Source organism: Bufo gargarizans, chromosome 8 (assembly GCF_014858855.1).
Source record: "Bufo gargarizans isolate SCDJY-AF-19 chromosome 8, ASM1485885v1, whole genome shotgun sequence".
Lineage (NCBI taxonomy): Eukaryota > Metazoa > Chordata > Amphibia > Anura > Bufonidae > Bufo > Bufo gargarizans.
The window spans coordinates 135,790,223-135,808,697 of record NC_058087.1 but is presented as its reverse complement, the minus strand read 5'-3'; the positions used below and the strand labels follow the sequence as shown (position 1 = coordinate 135,808,697).

The window sequence follows — 18,475 nt, the reverse complement described above, 5'->3', positions numbered from 1 at the left end:
TGGAGTGATAAACCAAGGTCTCTTGGTTTAAGGATTCTGTCCCTCTCAGTTTGTGATAACTGACACTTCGATGAACAGGAGGCATCGCACAATCATCTTGATACGATTTTTGAAGTGTCATGGTTAAAAAACGTTGCTTTCAATCTGGCTTTCATGCCCCTCCCACATGCCAAAGATTGGAGCGAGGTGCTTGAAAATTTGATGATCTGCATATCTCAGCGACACCTGCTACTTCCTTGCCTGTCCTTCTTGGTGTTGCAGTTTCAATGTTGAGGAGTGTAGTAAGAAGATACACGTGAAGCTCTGGTATTCAAAGATGTTTTCCTTTAGAGAGCATACATTTTTTATTTGGATGGAGCGGTACTTTAAAGTCATTTCAGTGTGTATCTAAAGTTTACTTTGATTTGTTGAAGACATTCAGCAATCACAGTTATTGTTGCAGACATGGAATATTCAGAGTATGTCATTGTATTGTATTGTGGTAGAAATAAATGCAGTATTTAAGGTCCATTGTGTAATGTAATTATTCCCGTTTCAGGCTCTGGCTGACTAGTTACCCTTCAGACAAGTTTCCAGTGAGCATCCTTCAAAATGGCATCAAAATGACCAACGAACCCCCAAAGGGCCTTCGAGCAAATTTGCTGCGATCATATCTGAATGACCCCATATCTGACCCTGTGTTCTTCAGCAGCTGCCAGAAACCAGAGATGTGGCAGAAACTCTTGTTTGGACTTTGCTTCTTCCATGCTTTGGTTCAGGAGCGACGAAATTTTGGCCCATTAGGTAAGATGTTTGCAGACTGCATTCATGCAAGGTGTTAGCGGTGTATTAATATATCTGTTAGCCTGGGGACAAGATAATTAGTGGGAAATTAGTGATAGGAAGGCCGCGGAGCTGGAGAGAGGCAGGCGACACTTGCTCTGTCTTCTCAGGAGCACCTTCTCTGAGGAGCACCTTCTCACTTCTGCACAGACAACATGTTGGAGCACTGGTTTCAATTCCCTACCCAAAACATTTGGGGTCTAGGGAATGTTTAGCCCTAACACCACTAGTTCTATACTGTCATTATGCCTAAAATAATGTATCTAAATACATTGGGGCAGATTTATTAATCCTGTAGATGGTTTAAACTTAGACCTTGTACCAGGTTTATCACAGTGGCTCAGGCTGGAGGATAAACGTGGTGCAGGGTTTGTCTAACTTTATGCCATCTATTGGTTGGCTTAGCTTGAGACAGAATTTTATGCTAGAATTGTGGTGCAATCATGGTGGAAAACATCTCCTCATAAGTCCTGTCTCTTTCCTGTGAAGTCTCGCACCTTCTTGCTAGGCCCCACACCCTTTTCAAGGGAGTTTTTGACAATACTTAGATGTTTGACTTTTCATGTGAAATATGTAAGTGTAGCTGTGGTCCTAACAACTTCTAAAAGGAAAGAGGAGACGGCTTTCTAGGGAGGACCGTCGGGTATAATGAAAGGCTCCTGCAGCAGAGCTCCTCACCTTTGGGTGTTGCCCTGAGGGTGCAACAACCAGTCATGCAGGTAGTAAAACTGAAGAATTTCAGCCAGACGCTCCCTTCGGATCGCTGACGGCATCGGAGTAATAATCAGAAGAGCAGGAGAAGATGGTATGGGGCAGCGGCCAGACCAAGGTAAGACAGTCAATCTTCACTAATTCAGCAACAAAAGGTTTATTCAAAGTTGTTCAAGTAACGCGTTTCAGGGCCGGACCGGCCCCTTTGTCAGACCAACACAACTTGGTGTGACTGGCCCCGAAAAGTTTTACTTGTTTCGGGACCAGTAAATAAACTTTTTGTTGCTGAATCAGTGAAGATTGACTGTTTTACCTTGGTTGGGCTGCGGTCTTAACAGGTAAGTCATTACCCTTTTGGGCTGTGATGGCTAACCTCCGGCACTCCAGCGGTGGTAAAACTACAACTCCATAGGAATAAATGGAGCATGCTGGGAGTCGTAGTTTTACCACAGCTGGAGTTCCGGAGGTTAGCCATCACTGCTTTAGGGTATTATGGCTGCTTTTCAGCTCATCAATGACAACAACTCCTGTGAAGCATCTAGCAGAGTCAGAAATACATTTTCAGTCTTATTTCTGATGATGTCGGAATCTACAGTATCCCTCCTCCTTGCTTTATACCACAGCTACACTTATTGCGATTGGTTGCTGTTTATAAGCACAGGTCAAACAGGCTATTAGCGCAGGTAGTGATTTCCATTATGACAAGGGTAGAATGATTATAGGCAGGAAATAGGAGGATTACGTCTTGCCCCTGTAAGTTGTGCCATGTATTGTCAGCTCAGTAACCTCATTTAAAGAGATCAATTTTATATTATCTATACTGGAGCAATACAGATTTCAGAAATGACGCCCACATCACTATTTGCAATTCATAGCGCCTAATGTTAATGGAGATGATTAAGTGATTATTATGCCACAGAAACGGTGCTAGCATTAGGTGTAATTACAGCACCGATCCTTACATTAAGGCGCCGGAGCCCTGTATACATTACAGCGCGTGTAATTTCTACATCACCAGGGATGAATATGACTAACGTATCCCATTCCTACAAGCAGATTTAGTGTGACTTGGGGCTCCTTCACACGACCGTGTGAAGCCCGTGCCCGTGCTGTGGACCGCAGTTGCGGTCCACAATGCACAGGCACCTTCCGTGGGGCAGGCTCATGGGGATCGCAGACCCATTCACTTGTTCTATCTTTTTGCGGTGCGGAGGCACGGAACAGAACTCCAGAAAGCACTCCGTAGTGTTCCGTTCTGTATCTCCGGATTTGCGGACCCATTGAAATGAATGACAATGGAACGGTGCCCGTGTATTGCGGATCCGACTGCAAATGCAGTCCGCAGTACGCTAACGGGACACCGACGGTCGTGTGAACGAGCTCTTAGACCAAGTTCACACTTCAGTTATTTCCATCCGTTATTGGGAGCCAAAACCAGGAGTGGGTCAAAAACAGGTGCAGATCTTTCATTATACCTGATCTCTTACTAAGCTTTACTGCTGGTTTTGACTCACAATCACTAATGGAAATCACTGACCAAATAACTGAAGTGTGTACCTTGCCTAAGGCCTCATGCACACAACCGTTGTTTTGGTCCGCATCCAGGCCGCAGTTTTTGCGGCTTGGATGCGAATCCATTCACTTCAATGGGGCCGCAAAAGATGCGGACAGCACTCCGTGTGCTGTCCGCATCCGAGGCTCCGTTCCGCGGCCCCGCTAAAAAAACAAGAATAGGCAATTATATCAATGGGGCTGTCCGTGCCAACGATCGTGTGTGCATGAGACCTAAGTCACACTACCAGGGCTGCCATCAGAAATTTTGGGCCCCCTTACACAGCTCAAGGCCTGGGCCCCCCCTCCTACCCCGCCCCTTTAGAATCCATCCTGACTCCACCTCCCCTCCACCCCCAAGGACCTACCCCCAATTTCATAATTTTTTTACAACTACAAAGACAGTAAAAAGTGATAATCAGCGATTTCAGTAAGGAATTCATTTTTGACCAAATAATATGAAGCCTGCTACCACGACAAGGTAGACTCTTTTAAGCAGGACCCTCCACTAACACTAACTACACTACCTGTCCTAATCTGCCCTAGCAATCTTCCCCTGGCACATTTAAGAAAAAACACAAGGTTTACTGTTACAGTGTTATGGGGGGATCTGTGGATGACGTACTGTTATGGGGGATCTGTGGATGACACACTGTTATGGGGGAATCTGTGGATGACACACTGTTATGGGGGAATCTGTGGATGACGCTGTTATGGGGGATCTGTGGATGACACACTGTTATGGGGGATCTGTGGATGACACACTGTTATGGGGGATCTGTGGATGACACACTGTTATGGGGGATCTGTGGATGACACTGTTATGGGGGATCTGTGGATGACACACTGTTATGGGGGATCTGTGGATGACACTGTTATGGGGGATCTGTGGATGACACACTGTTATGGGGGATCTGTGGATGACACACTGTTATGGGGGATCTGTGGATGACACACTGTTATGGGGGATCTGTGGATGACACTGTTATGGGGGAATCTCTGGATGACGCACTGTTATGGGGGAATCTCTGGATGACGCACTGTTATGGAGGAATCTGTGGATGACACTGTTATGGGGATCTGTGGATGACACACTGTTATGGGGGAATCTGTGGATGGCACACTGTTATGGGGGAATCTGTGGATGGCACACTGTTATGGGGGATCTGTGGATGACACACTGTTATGGGGGATCTGTGGATGACACACTGTTATGGGGGATCTGTGGATGACACACTGTTATGGGGGAATCTGTGGATGACACTGTTATGGGGGAATCTGTGGATGACACAGTTATGGGGGATCTGTGGATGACACACTGTTATGGGGGAATCTGTGGATGACACACTGTTATGGGGGATCTGTGGATGACACACTGTTATGGGGGATCTGTGGGTGTCACACTGTTATGGGGGAATCTGTGGATGACACACTGTTATGGGGGATCTGTGGGTGACGCACTGTTATGAGGGATCTGTGGATGACACTCAACCACTCTCAAACCCAACTGGTCAAACTTGTTAAATGGATCCCAAACACAATATGCACAATAACACCCCCCACCCCCTCCAACACTTAATTAACCCCTTCATGGCCTAAACATTTTTTTCAAAGCTGAACACAAAGCTAAATAGGGCTGGGTGGGCTGGCAAGGGAGGGGTTAATAACAATGATGGAGGCTCATGGCCCTGTGGGATAATCCAGAAAACAGCTTTGCATTTTACCCCCGAGCAAAGACCACACAACAAGTTGGACATGCAGTACTTTTAGTCCGGCGGCCTTTCACCATGCACTGCCGTGCTGTGCCGGAGGTCCACCCCCGTCCCCATTATAGTCAATGGGGACGGAGCGGCGGTCCGGGGAAATAACGGCAGGACGGATCTGACAGGGTGAACAGCCTGTCGGATCCATCCTGCCGCTAGTGTGAAAGTACCCTTACAATCTCATGGCTTCTGAGCAACAGTCATCTGTCACTTCTCTTATCTCTCTGCTCCTGTCCCTTAATCTTATCACTGCTGCAACAAAAGCATCAGCCTCAGTGTAAACTGTTCTAGTGACTCACGGCTCTTTTAACTCAAAGAATCGAATTAGTCTCTAACTTAGTCTGATCTTTAGATTCTTTTAAAGGGTTTCTACCACATCGTTTTGACAAATTTAGCTGTCAGACACTAGCGATCCGCTAGTGTCTGCTCTACCAAACAATCCTATTATAATAGCTTTTTGTGCAGCCGTTTCCATAAAAAACTAACTTTTATTGCTATGCTAATGAGCCTCTAGGTGCTATGGGGGCGTCTTTTCAGCACCTAGAGGCTCGGTCTACCTTCACAAAATGCCGCCCAGCGCGTCCCTCCAGCCCGCCCATCTCCTCTGGAATGCGATCCTACCTCTGAGTCAGCAGATGAATTATCGCGCCTGCGCCGTGCGCGTCTGTCTTCGGCGCAGTAAATGTGTGACCGCTGCCTGCACAGACATCTCGGTCATCGGCGCAGGCGCAGTGAATGTCTGACCGCTCCCTGCACAGACATCTCCACTGCACCTGCGCCGATGACCGAGATGTCTGTGCAGGCAGCGGTCGGACATTCACTGCGCCGAAGACAGATGCACCGAAGACAGAGGTAGGATCACATTCCAGAGGAGATGGGCGGGCTGGAGGGACGCGCTGGGCGGCATTTTGTGAAGGTAGACCGAGCCTCTAGGTGCTGAAAAGACGCCCCCATAGCACCTAGAGGCTCATTAGCATATCAATAAATGTTAGTTTTTTATGGAAACGGCTGCACAAAAAGCTATTATAATAGCATTGTTTGGTAGAGCAGACACTAGCGGATCGCTAGTGTCTGACAGCTAAATTTGTCAAAACGATGTGGTAGAAACCCTTTAACCTGTGACTCATCCGATTCTTTCTTAGACTCCCTGTACTTGTGTCAGTGACTCAGACCCAGAGCTGCTAGTGCTTGCCTCAGCTCTGATTGGTTGGTGGGCGGGGAGGGGAGGGGCTGGCAGAAGCAGCTTCCACTCTAGGATCAGATTACACTCCTCCCAAGCCCCTCCCCTCCCTGCTGCCAGCAGCTCTGCTATTGTGTGCTGTGACTCACTGCCTGAGCTCTGATTGGTTGGTGGGCGGGGAGGGGAGGGGCTGGCAGAAGCAGCTTCCACTCTAGGATCAGATTACACTCCTCCCGAGTCCCTCCCCTCCCTGCTGCCAGCGGCTCTGCTATTGTGTGCTGTGACTCACTGACTCAGACTGAGCGGCTTCACTCGGATTGGCTCAGTCAGAGGAATCGACTCCTCCGGTTCAGTGAACTGAATCGATTCAAATGAACGATTCGTTCATGAACTGGACATACTAGCAAGGAATAATCAATTGTTCCCCTCTAGCGATGCAACAAAGTTCAACTCAAGTCACTGACAATTTTTTTTTTTTTTTATTGGAACTGGCCGGGCCCCCCCCAGGGTCTGGGCCCCTTACTGGGGTATCGGCTGTACCCCCCTGATGGCGGCCCTGCACACTACTTGTAAAAATGGGATACGTTAGTTAGATTCATCCCTGGTGATGTGGTTCTCAGCAAAGTGGGGAAAGTACTGAAAAAGTAGCCCTTATTATAATCATAGGAAGTCAGAACAATATTCAGAATTATGTGGTAGGCCTCAACACAAAATCTGTAAGAGGGTCCGACAACCATCATGAAATGTCACTTGTAGTCTGTTAGGGGACCAGCAGCATGTGTTTACGCGGGGGGCAATGATAAGGAACGAGCGCTGTTCTTCTCGATCATCGGCCCATGTAACATGCTCTGAATGTCTGATAAGGATCCTTTGTTGCCAGCTTAAAGGGGGTTTGCCATGACTGGTGTAAAAAATTAAGATCAGACATTATATAGTACACGTCAATATCTTTCTAACAAACCTAGAACCAGCCCTGTGCCTCACATGGATCCAGAGATCTCCCCATTCACTGCTCCAATTGCTCTGCTAGACTATCTTCAGCCTGGCAGCTCAGGGGGGGTGTCCTTTCTGCTGCAACTCCCTCCCTGTAACCACCACAGTTTCTAACAGAATATATGGCTGGTGGCAGTTGAAGAAGGCGTGATGAAGTTTTCACTGCCTGGTCCTATCAATCAAAGTGCAGAGGGTGCAGCAGTTGCACAGAGAGCTGAGCCTCCAGGTGTAACAGCAATGCCCCGTTGCTCCTAAAAGCTCATTTCCCTATATTAAAACTTAATTTTTCTTAGCAATGTTGGCACATATGAACATGGGACCAACACAGATGCTTTCAGCTGCCAAGTGCACATGTAACAGGTCAGCTAGATGCAAAACTGCTGACAGATGCCCTTTAACCACTACAGGACCGCCGTACGCAGGATTGCGTCCTGGTGGCGGCCCTGCTCTTCTGGGTGGACGCATATACGCGTCCTCCCGCGAGACGCGAGATTTCCTGTGAACGCGCGCACTCACAGGAACGGAAGGTAAGCGAGCGGATCTCCAGCCTGCAAGCGGCGATCGCTCGCTGGCAGGCTGGAGATGTGATTTTTTTAACCCCTAACAGGTATATTAGACGCTGTTTTGATAACAGCGTCTAATATACCTGCTACCTGGTCCTCTGGTGTCCCTTTTGTTTGGATCGACCACCAGAGGACACAGGCAGCTCTGTAATAAGTAGCACCAAACACCACTACACTACACTACACTACACTACACCCCCCCCTGTCACTTATTAACCCCTTATGAACCACTGATCACCCCATACAGACTCCCTGATCACCCCCCTGTCATTGATCACCCCCCTGTAAGGCTCCATTCAGACGTCCGTATGATTTTTACGGATCCACGGAAACATGGATCGGATCCGCAAAACACATACGGACGTCTGAATGGAGCCTTACAGGGGGGGTGATCAATTACAAGGGGGTGATCAATGACAAGGGGGTGATCACCCATATAGACTTCCTGATCACCCCCCTATCATTGATCACCCCCTTGTCATTGATCACCCCCTGTAAGGCTCCATTCAAACGTCCGTATGATTTTTACGGATCCACGGATACATGGATCGGATCCGGAAAATGCATACGGACGTCTGAATGGAGCCTTACAGGGGGGTGATCAATTACAAGGGGGTGATCACCCATATAGACTTCCTGATCACCCCTCTGTCATTGATCACCCCCCTGTAAGGCTCCATTCAGACGTCCGTATGGTTTTTACGGATCCACGGATACATGGATCGGATCCGGAAAATGCATACGGACGTCTGAATGGAGCCTTACAGGGGGGTGATCAATTACAAGGGGGTGATCACCCATATAGACTTCCTGATCACTTCCCTGTCATTGATCACCCCCCTGTAAGGCTCCATTCAGACGTCCGTATGATTTTTACGGATCCACGGATACATGGATCGGATCCGCAAAACGCATACGGACGTCTGAATGGAGCCTTACAGGGGGGTGATCAATGACAGGGGGGTGATCAGGGAATCTATATGCGTGATCACCCCCTTGTCATTGATCACCCCCCTGTAAGGCTCCATTCAGACATTTTTTGGGCACAAGTTAGCGGAAATATATATTTTTTTTGTTTGTTTGTTTTTTCTTACAAAGTCTCATATTCCACTAACTTGTGTCAAAAAATAAAATCTCACATGAACTCACCATACCCCTCCAAATGCGTAACATTTTTTAGACATTTATATTCCAGACTTCTTCTCACGCTTTAGGGCCCCTAAAATGCCAGGGCAGTATAAATACCCCACATGTGACCCCATTTCGGAAAAAAGACACCCCAAGGTATTCCGTGAGGGGCATATTGAGTCCATGAAAGATTGACATTTTTGTCCCAAGTTAGCGGAAAGGGAGACTTTGTGAGAAAATACAAAAAAAAACTCCGCTAACTTGTGCCAAAAAAAAAATTTCTATGAACTCGCCAGGCCCCTCATTAAATACCTTGGGGTGTCTTCTTTCCAAAGTGGGGTCACATATGGGGTATTTATACTGCCCTGGCTTTTTAGGGGCCCGAAAGCGTGAGAAGAAGTCTGGGATCCAAATGTCAAAATGCCCTCCTAAAATGAATTTGGGCCGCTTTGCGCATCTAGTCTGCAAAAAAGTGTCACACATGTGGTATCGCCGTACTCAGGAGAAGTTGGGGAATGTGTTTTGGGGTGTCATTTTACATATACCCATGCTGGGTGAGAGAAATATCTTGGCAAAAGACAACTTTTCCCATTTTTTTATACAAAGTTGGCATTTGACCAAGATATTTATCTCACCCAGCATGGGTATATGTAAAATGACACCCCAAAACACATCCCCCAACTTCTCCTGAGTACGGCGATACCAGATGTGTGACACTTTTTTGCAGCCTAGGTGGGCAAAGGGGCACACATTCCAAAGTGTACCTTTCGGATTTCACCGGCCATTTTTTACAGATTTTGATTGCAAACTTCTTCTCACACATCTGGGCCCCTAGAATGCCAGGGCAGTATAACTACCCCACAAGTGACCCCATTTTGGAAAGAAGACACCTCAAGGTATTTTGTGATGGGCATAGTGAGTTCTTGGAAGTTTTTATTTTTGGTCACAAGTTAGTGGAATATGAGACTTTGTTAGAAAAAAAATAAATAAAAATAAAATCATAATTTTCCGCTAACTTGTGACAAAAAAAAAAAATTCTATTGTCTGGGCATTGTAGAACCTCATGGAAAACAGGACAGGTGCTCAGAAAGTCAGAGCTGCTTCAAAAAGCGGAAATTCACATTTTTGTACCACAGTTTGTAAATGCTATAACTTTTACCCAAACCATTTTTTTTTTTACCCAAACATTTTCTTTTTTGTCAAAGACATGTAGAACAATAAATTTAGCGAAAAATTTATATATGGATGTCATTTTTTTTGCAAAATTTTACAACTGAAAGTGAAAAATTACATTTTTTTGCTAAAAAAAATGTTAAATTTTGATTAATAACAAAAAAAGTTAAAATGTCAGCAGCAATAAAATACCACCAAATGAAAGCTCTATTAGTGAGAAGAAAAGGAGGTAAAATTCATTTGGGTGGTAAGTTGCATGACTGAGCAATAAACGGTGAAAGTAGTGTAGTGCAGAAGTGTAAAAAGTGCTCTGGTCATTAAGGGGGTTTCAGCTAGCGGGGCTGAAGTGGTTAAGGCAGGACTGGGGATGAGTATTACAGCCAGTCCTGCTACGGAGGCACAGTGGCAATAGCCAGATGCCCTTTAACAGCGGCAGCACCTCTGCTCACTGACACTCAGTCCATTGTATGGTGTAATCAAAGGCGATTGCAGCGTCCAAGGGGAGAGCAAAGGATGGATCCTGCTGTGATCGCATGACAGGGATTCCCTGTGACGTGATCTATGCCCATACCATGTATTGGTAGACAGGACCCTTTACTGGTCAGGATTCCTATTCCTAACCCACAAGGACACCATCAACAGTACACAGAGTGCTTTGGGGTCTGCAATACAGACCCCTAACCACTCCATGTGCCTTCTTACATTGCTGTGTGCATGAACACTTAGCAAGCTAGCCCTAAAACCTTATGTCAACCTGTGATGTGGAAGTTCTGGGGATTCTTCTAGACTGTGATGTCCTCAGCACCGGGAGCACCTCTGCTAGATGAGATAAGTGTTCTGCCATGGAGGACATCATGAACGGGGCACCATCGTGAGAGCACAGACCAGGACCAGTAGGTTAATAGAGCTAGCGATATTTTCCGTCATGTACAGGAAATACATGTGTCATGTTCTGTTCCACAGATTACAGATTTTTCATTATTTTTCTCTAAGGCTGGAACATCCCCTACGAATTTAACGAGTCTGACCTTAGAATCAGCATGAGACAGATCCAGATGTTTCTCAATGAATACGAGGAGGTTCCATTTGAGGCCTTGACTTACCTGACAGGTAAATTGTCATTTACAGTACATGAGTAGTTCACTGACTAAATGGTATATACATAATTGACAACCAACAACCAGGACAGTAGAAAAAAATAATATATATATATATATATATATATATATACACATACACATACTGTATATTTACTCAGAAATCCAAAATTTAGTTCTGGATACGTTTATGGTGTTGATTTATTTTTATACTAGCTGAAGGACCCGGCTTCGCACGGGTATATTTCATCTATTTCATTTAATGTTTGTGTTTTGTTAAAAGATATCGACAGTATCCACTATAACAGTGACCTCTACAGCACCCCGCCCCTTAACACTGACACCCCCTCCCACAGTGACCCATCTCCTTAAAATGGGACCTCCACAGCAGCCCATCCCCTTAACATTGACCTTCACAGCAGCCTGCCCCTTTAACAGTGAGTTCCACAGCACCCCACCCCCATGACAGTGACCTCCACAGGGACCCGCCCCCTTAACAGTGACCTCTACAGAACCCACCCCTTAAAGGGGTTATCCAAGAGTATAAAGTGTCCCCCCATGTGCCGGGCCCCCCACATGGAATATACTTACCCTGCCCCATGCGGCGCTCCAGGTCCCCGCACCACCGTTGCACAGCTTCTCCCTGTACGCAAATGAAAACATCTGGTGTGGGGGGGGGGGGGGGGCTGGGGAGCCAATGGCAGACGGGGACGAGCCTCCCTAGCATCGTGGGTGATGTTTTCATCCGTGTACAGGGAGAAGCTGCAGCGGCAGTGCGGGGACCAGGAGCGCCGCAGGGTAAGTATATTCCATGTGGGGGGCCCGGCACATGGGGGGACATTTTTATACTCTTGGATAACCCCTTTAACACTGACCATAGGTTATAGTCCCCTTAACTGTGACCTCCACCATTCCCGGCCCCCTTAACAGAGACCTCTGCAGCGACTGCCCCTCTAACATTGACTGCCCCAGTACCCCGCTCCCTTAACAGTGACCTCACAGTACCACGCTGCCCTAACAGTAACCTCACAGTACCCCACTGCCCCTTTAATAGTGACCTCCACAGTCACCTCCTCCCTTAACAGTGGCCTCCACAGTGCACGCCCCCTTAACAGTAACATTCACAGCGCCCTCCCCTTTAACAGTAACCTCTACAGCGGCCGCCCCTTTATTAGTGACCTCCACAGTACCCCAGAATTGTACAAATTTATAGGACCTCTTAGCACATGTACGACGTTTACTTAAATAGTAACACTGAAAATTGGTCCTTGAGACCTGTTTTTTTTTTCATGTCCTGTTTTTTAAAACTTCACTTTTATTTATATGTTCTCTTTAAAATCTTCTCAAAAGTTACTTTTGAGAAGATTTTAAAGAGAACACATAAATAAAAATGAAGTTTTAAAAAATCAGCACATGAAAAAAATACGTAGTTAGGTCTTAAGGACCAATTTTCAATGTTACTCCACAGTACCCCTTCTCCTTAAGGGTCCATTCACACGTCCGTGCGTGTTTTGCGGATGCACGGATCCGTGGATCCGCTAAACACGGACATCGCCGGCATTCTCATAGAAAATGCCTTTTCTTGTCCGCAATTGCGGACAAGAATAGGACATGTTCTTTTTTTTTTCGGGATCGGAATTACAGACCCGGAAGTGCGGATCCGCATTTCTGGATCCGGGCAGCACATTGTGCTGCCCCATAGAAATGAATGGGTCCGCAATTCCGTTCTGCAAAATGCGGAACGAAATTGCGGACGTGTGAATGGGCCCTAACAGTGATTTCAACAATATCCCGCCCCCTTAACAGTGACCTCCACAGAGCTCTGTTCCCTTAAAATGTGACCTCCACAACACCCCGCCCCTTAACACTGACCTCCATAGCAGACCGCCCCCTTGACTGTGACCTCCATCGTTCCCTGCCCCCTTAACAGAGACCTCCACAGCAGCCGCCCCTTTATTAGTGACCTCCACAGTACCCCATCTCTTTAACAGTGAATTCCACAACATAAGTCTATCAAGAAAAAACGGCAGTCGGCACTACCCGATGTGTGATCAATCTAATTAGACCCTTATTAGCACTAGATCAAAAGCGATATTCGGTGGTGCTCTGCTCAAAAGATTCATATAAATACTTAGTAGTAAGAAACACAAGTAGCGGCACTCACCATAATGTTCACTTTGCAGCTTTATTGGAAGTAAAAAAGGATCGGACACAGGCACTGCACAAAAAATCAGACGACATCCGTTTCGCGCACCTTGCGCTTTGTCAAGCCAGTGATTTCCACAACACCCTTCCCCCTTAACAGTGGCCTCTACAGCAATCTGCCCCTTAACACTGACCTCTATAGTGGACTGTCCCCTTAGCTGTGACCTCCACAGCAGCCTGCCCCTAGGGGGGCCATAGGTCTGGTTTTAGGGTGGACAGTCCGGCTTTCAGACTCCCTGTCCTCCGTCCAGGGCAGGGCCTGGACAGACACAGGGATGTTCTTTTGAACAGCTCACTCTTAGACAGCAGCACTGTGCTGTCTGACCGTGCGATGCAGGGAGACGGTCACTCTCCCTCCCAGCCCTGCAGCTGACAGAAGTTGATTTTTACCTTTACTTTTTCAATCCCCGTCGGTTGCGGAGTGGGAGGTGGCGTGGCCTAACCAAGTCGGGGCGTGGCTTAGCGGGACCGGGGACGGGGTTTTTAAGTCCGTCTTTTGAGGGTGGTCCGAGAGGCCACCCTACCTGCCCCTGAACTGTGACCTCCACAGCACTCCGCTCGCTTAACGGTGTCATCCACAGCGCCCTGCCCCTTTTAAAGCTGACCTACAGCAGTGAAGAAAAATGGCTGGGTTGTTTTGGAAACCTGGTGTAAAACGGTATGTATGTGGAGACTAAGGACCTGTGAGTTTCTATTGGCTAAAGGTCATGTGACCAGGCTTCTATTGGCTAATGCATTTTTTGGGAATATCTCAGGAACGGTACGCACTAGAGAGCTGAGACCTGCCCTAAAACCTTCCCGGACACCTGATGTACCTGTGTGCCAATTTCATGATTGTAAATGCGACGGTGCGGATTCCTTTAGCGGACATACACACATACATACAGTCAGCTTTATATATTAGATGTGAAAATGATCTCACTGAGCTTTCTCATCTGAAAACACACTAAAAGCAATAAAATGCAGATATATAAATGATATATAAGGAGATGTGTTCTGTAAATGCAGCACATAATGGAATTGTGGACAGAAGAGCAGAGTATTGTGGGGGTACAATGTGGCGATCCTATGATACTGTAGCGCTCCATGACCCAGGTCTCTGTCCAGTAGAATCACCATGCATCCCCAGATAATAGTCATTGTGAACTGCTGGGTCCAAGTGAACTGATAAATGTATTTCTATGTATAGGGGAATGCAACTATGGAGGGAGAGTGACGGATGACAAGGACAGACGTCTCCTTCTGTCACTGCTCTCCATATTCTACAGTCAGGAGATACAGACGGACAATTACAGACTGTCACCAGGAAACACGTACTATGTACCCCCATGTGGCACTTACCAGGTATTGAATGAATATCTATCTATCGTCTATATCTCTGACTATCTATCTGTCTGTCTATCACACTCATTATGGTGGGTCTCCATACAGTAGTATGTGTCTGTAGCCAGTATAGTCTGTTTTAGCAATAAAATGTCCCTGTGATATTTCCACCGTCAGCCCGTGGCCTCTGTGGACAGCGGCCATGTAATACCTGTATTACCCATCACTTTCCTGTTTCTATCTATCCATCCATCTGTCTAGTGTAGTGTTATAATAATTTTAGAAGCAAATACCCTTGTTGGCCCAGAATATATTTATAAACATAGAAGCATAGAATGTGTCGGCAGAGAAGAACCATTTGGCCCATCTAGTCTGCCCAATATACTGAGGACTATGAATAGCCCCGGCCCTATCTTATATGAAGGATGGCCTTATGCCTATCCCATGCATGCTTAAACTCCTTCACTGTATTTGCAGCTACCACTTCTGCAGGAAGGCTATTCCATGCATCCACTACTCTCTCAGTAAAGTAATACTTCCCGATAATACTTTTAAACCTTTGCCCCTCTAATTTAAAACTATGTATAGCTTGGAAAAAAGACGAGACAGAGGGGATATGATAGAAACTGCTAAATACATAAAGGGAATCAACAAGGTAAAAGAAGAGAGAATATTTAAAAGAAGAAAAACTGCTACAAGAGGACATAGTTTTAAATTAGAGGGGCAAAGGTTTAAAAGTAATATCAGGAAGTATTACTTTACTGAGAGAGTAGTGGATGTATGGAATAGCCTTCCTGCAGAAGTGGTAGCTGCAAATACAGTGAAGGAGTTCAAGCATGCATGGGATAGTCATAAGGCCATCCTTCATATAAGATAGGGCCAGGGACTATCCATAGTATTCAGTATACTGGGCAGACTAGATGGGCCAAATGGTTCTTATCTGCCGACACATTCTATGTTTCTATGTCCTTTTAAACATTAATGGCTTCAATAGCCAAATGCGATAGGAATTCTATTTTTGGCCTGTATTTTTTTTTATTCTTTTAAAATATAACCTTTATTTTTTTCTTGTTTAAAATAGACAAAAAAAGAAAAAAAAATCTGTCTGTTTATATTCTCAGAAAGTCTTCCGTGATAAAGGTGACAGGAGAAAATAAATACAAATATTTTGCTTCTTTTTTCTCTATTTTAAACAAGAAAAAATAAAGGTTATGTTTTAAAAGAAATAAAGAAAAACAGGCCAAAAACAGAATTCCTATAGCCTTTGGCAATTGAATCCATAAGTGTTATAATAATAATACCCATTCAACCCCTTTGGCACTGCTTAGAGATTTCTGTTACAGGAAATCGAATCTAATATTGTCAGCTAGGAAGCCTTCATTGTGTGCGTGGAATGTTGTGTCTGGTTAGAGATACGCCATGTAGTGTGCCGTTCAGCTGAACTTACTGCCTTGCAAAGCTTGGATGTCCGTAATAAGTTATATGACGCTGCGGTCATTGCCATCTTTCGTTCTCATGTTACGTTTTATTACTCACATTTCTATATTTTCTTTCAGTCTTTTGTGGATTACATTAGAGGTTTGCCATTGATTACTCATCCGGAGGTATTCGGGCTCCATGAGAACGCAGACATCACTAAGGATAACCAGGAGACCAACCAGTTATTTGACGGCGTTCTTCTCACTCTTCCCAGACAAACAACTGGGAGCGGCAGATCCTCTCAGGTAAGGCCACGTATCATTATGTATGCTGATAATGATTTCGGGTACAGACACACTAGCTGGTTTTTTTATGCCCTTTCTGAAGCCAAAACCAGGGGTGGATTCCAAAAAAGTAGAAGTAGCACTCGGTTGTGACTCCATGGGTCCTAGTGCCGCTTGGGGGATACATCACCGCTGAGGGTAGCAGTGGCGCACATGACCCTGCCCATTATGTGCAGGGACAAGAAGTGCAGTGAAAATATCCCGGGACCCACTGAGCTGGAACTGAGCAATGGGGAGCAGGTAAGTATACATCCCTTCACAGGTCCTGAAGGGGAGGAGAGGAGATTTAAAAAAATAAAGCACTGGGTAACCCTTTTAATACTTTAGAAATACTTTTAAGTGAATGTCCGCCCTTGAACATCATCTTTACAAGAGTCCAAATCCACCACTAAGGGGATGCTTAGGATCTTACTTCATAGCTTATATATACACATCCTTAGACCTGGTTACATCTTCTACAGTGGGGGAAATAATTATTTGACCCCTCACTGATTTTGTAAGTTTGTCCAATGACAAAGAAATGAAAAGTCTCAGAACAGTATCATTTCAATGGTAGGTTTATTGTAACAGTGGCAGATAGCACATCAAAAGGAAAATCGAAAAAATAACTTTAAATAAAAGATAGCAACTGATTTGCATTTCATTGAGTGAAATAAGTATTTGAACCCCTACCAACCATTAAAAGTTCTGGCTCCCACAGAGTGGTTAGACACTTCTACTCAATTAGTCACCCTCATTAAGGACACCTGTCTTAACTAGTCACCTGTATAAAAGACACCTGTCCACAGAATCAATCAATCAAGCAGACTCCAAACTCTCCAACATGGGAAAGACCAAAGAGCTGTCCAAGGATGTCAGAGACAAAATTGTAGACCTGCACAAGGCTGGAATGGGCTACAAAACCATTAGCAAGAAGCTGGGAGAGAAGGTGACAACTGTTGGTGCGATTGTTCGAAAATGGAAGGAGCACAAAATGACCATCAATCGACCTCGCTCTGGGGCTCCACGCAAGATCTCACCTCGTGGGGTGTCAATGGTTCTGAGAAAGGTGAAAAAGCATCCTAGAACTACACGGGAGGAGTTAGTTAATGACCTCAAATTAGCAGGGACCACAGTCACCAAGAAAACCATTGGAAACACATTACACCGCAATGGATTAAAATCCTGCAGGGCTCGCAAGGTCCCCCTGCTCAGGAAGGCACATGTGCAGGCCCGTCTGAAGTTTGCCAATGAACACCTGAATGATTCAGAGAGTGACTGGGAGAAGGTGCTGTGGTCTGATGAGACCAAAATAGAGCTCTTTGGCATTAACTCAACTCGCTGTGTTTGGAGGAAGAAAAATGCTGCCTATGACCCCCAAAACACCGTCCCCACCGTCAAGCATGGGGGTGGAAACATTTTGCTTTGGGGGTGTTTTTCTGCTAAGGGCACAGGACAACTTATTCGCATAAACGGGAAAATGGACGGAGCCATGTATCGTGAAATCCTGAGCGACAACCTCCTTCCCTCTGCCAGGAAACTGAAAATGGGTCGTGGATGGGTGTTCCAGCACGACAATGACCCAAAACATACAGCAAAGGCAACAAAGGAGTGGCTCAAGAAGAAGCACATTAAGGTCATGGAGTGGCCTAGTCAGTCTCCGGACCTTAATCCAATCGAAAACCTATGGAGGGAGCTCAAGCTCAGAGTTGCACAGAGACAGCCTCGAAACCTTAGGGATTTAGAGATGATCTGCAAAGAGGAGTGGACCAACATTCCTCCTAAAATGTGCGCAAACTTGGTCATCAATTACAAGAAACGTTTGACCTCTGTGCTTGCAAACAAGGGTTTTTCCACCAAGTATTAAGTCTTTTTTTGTTAGAGGGTTCAAATACTTATTTCACTCAATGAAATGCAAATCAGTTGCTATCTTTTATTTAAAGTTATTTTTTCGATTTTCCTTTTGATGTGCTATCTGCCACTGTTACAATAAACCTACCATTGAAATGATACTGTTCTGAGACTTTTCATTTCTTTGTCATTGGACAAACTTACAAAATCAGTGAGGGGTCAAATAATTATTTCCCCCACTGTATATACATATTATTGTCCTAATTTTGGAAATGACACCATCTACTCTACTTATCCCATGGACTGGAGCATTGTGTAGACTGGAGCATGTGAGGCAGAAGACAGAAAATATAAGCAACTTCCATCCTAAGGG

General features: G+C 45.6%; 1 protein-coding gene across 1 annotated transcript in view; it reads left to right on the top strand.

Moving 5' to 3' along the window:
• DNAH3 (dynein axonemal heavy chain 3) overlaps positions 1 to 18,475 on the top strand; it is a 373,397-nt gene that overhangs the window by 340,997 nt on the left and 13,925 nt on the right. The window contains exons 61-64 of the mRNA XM_044304498.1: positions 539 to 783; positions 10,878 to 10,994; positions 14,376 to 14,530; positions 16,066 to 16,233. Of these exons, the coding sequence (XP_044160433.1) occupies positions 539 to 783; positions 10,878 to 10,994; positions 14,376 to 14,530; positions 16,066 to 16,233 (685 nt within the window). The remainder of the gene's footprint in view (positions 1 to 538; positions 784 to 10,877; positions 10,995 to 14,375; positions 14,531 to 16,065; positions 16,234 to 18,475) is intronic.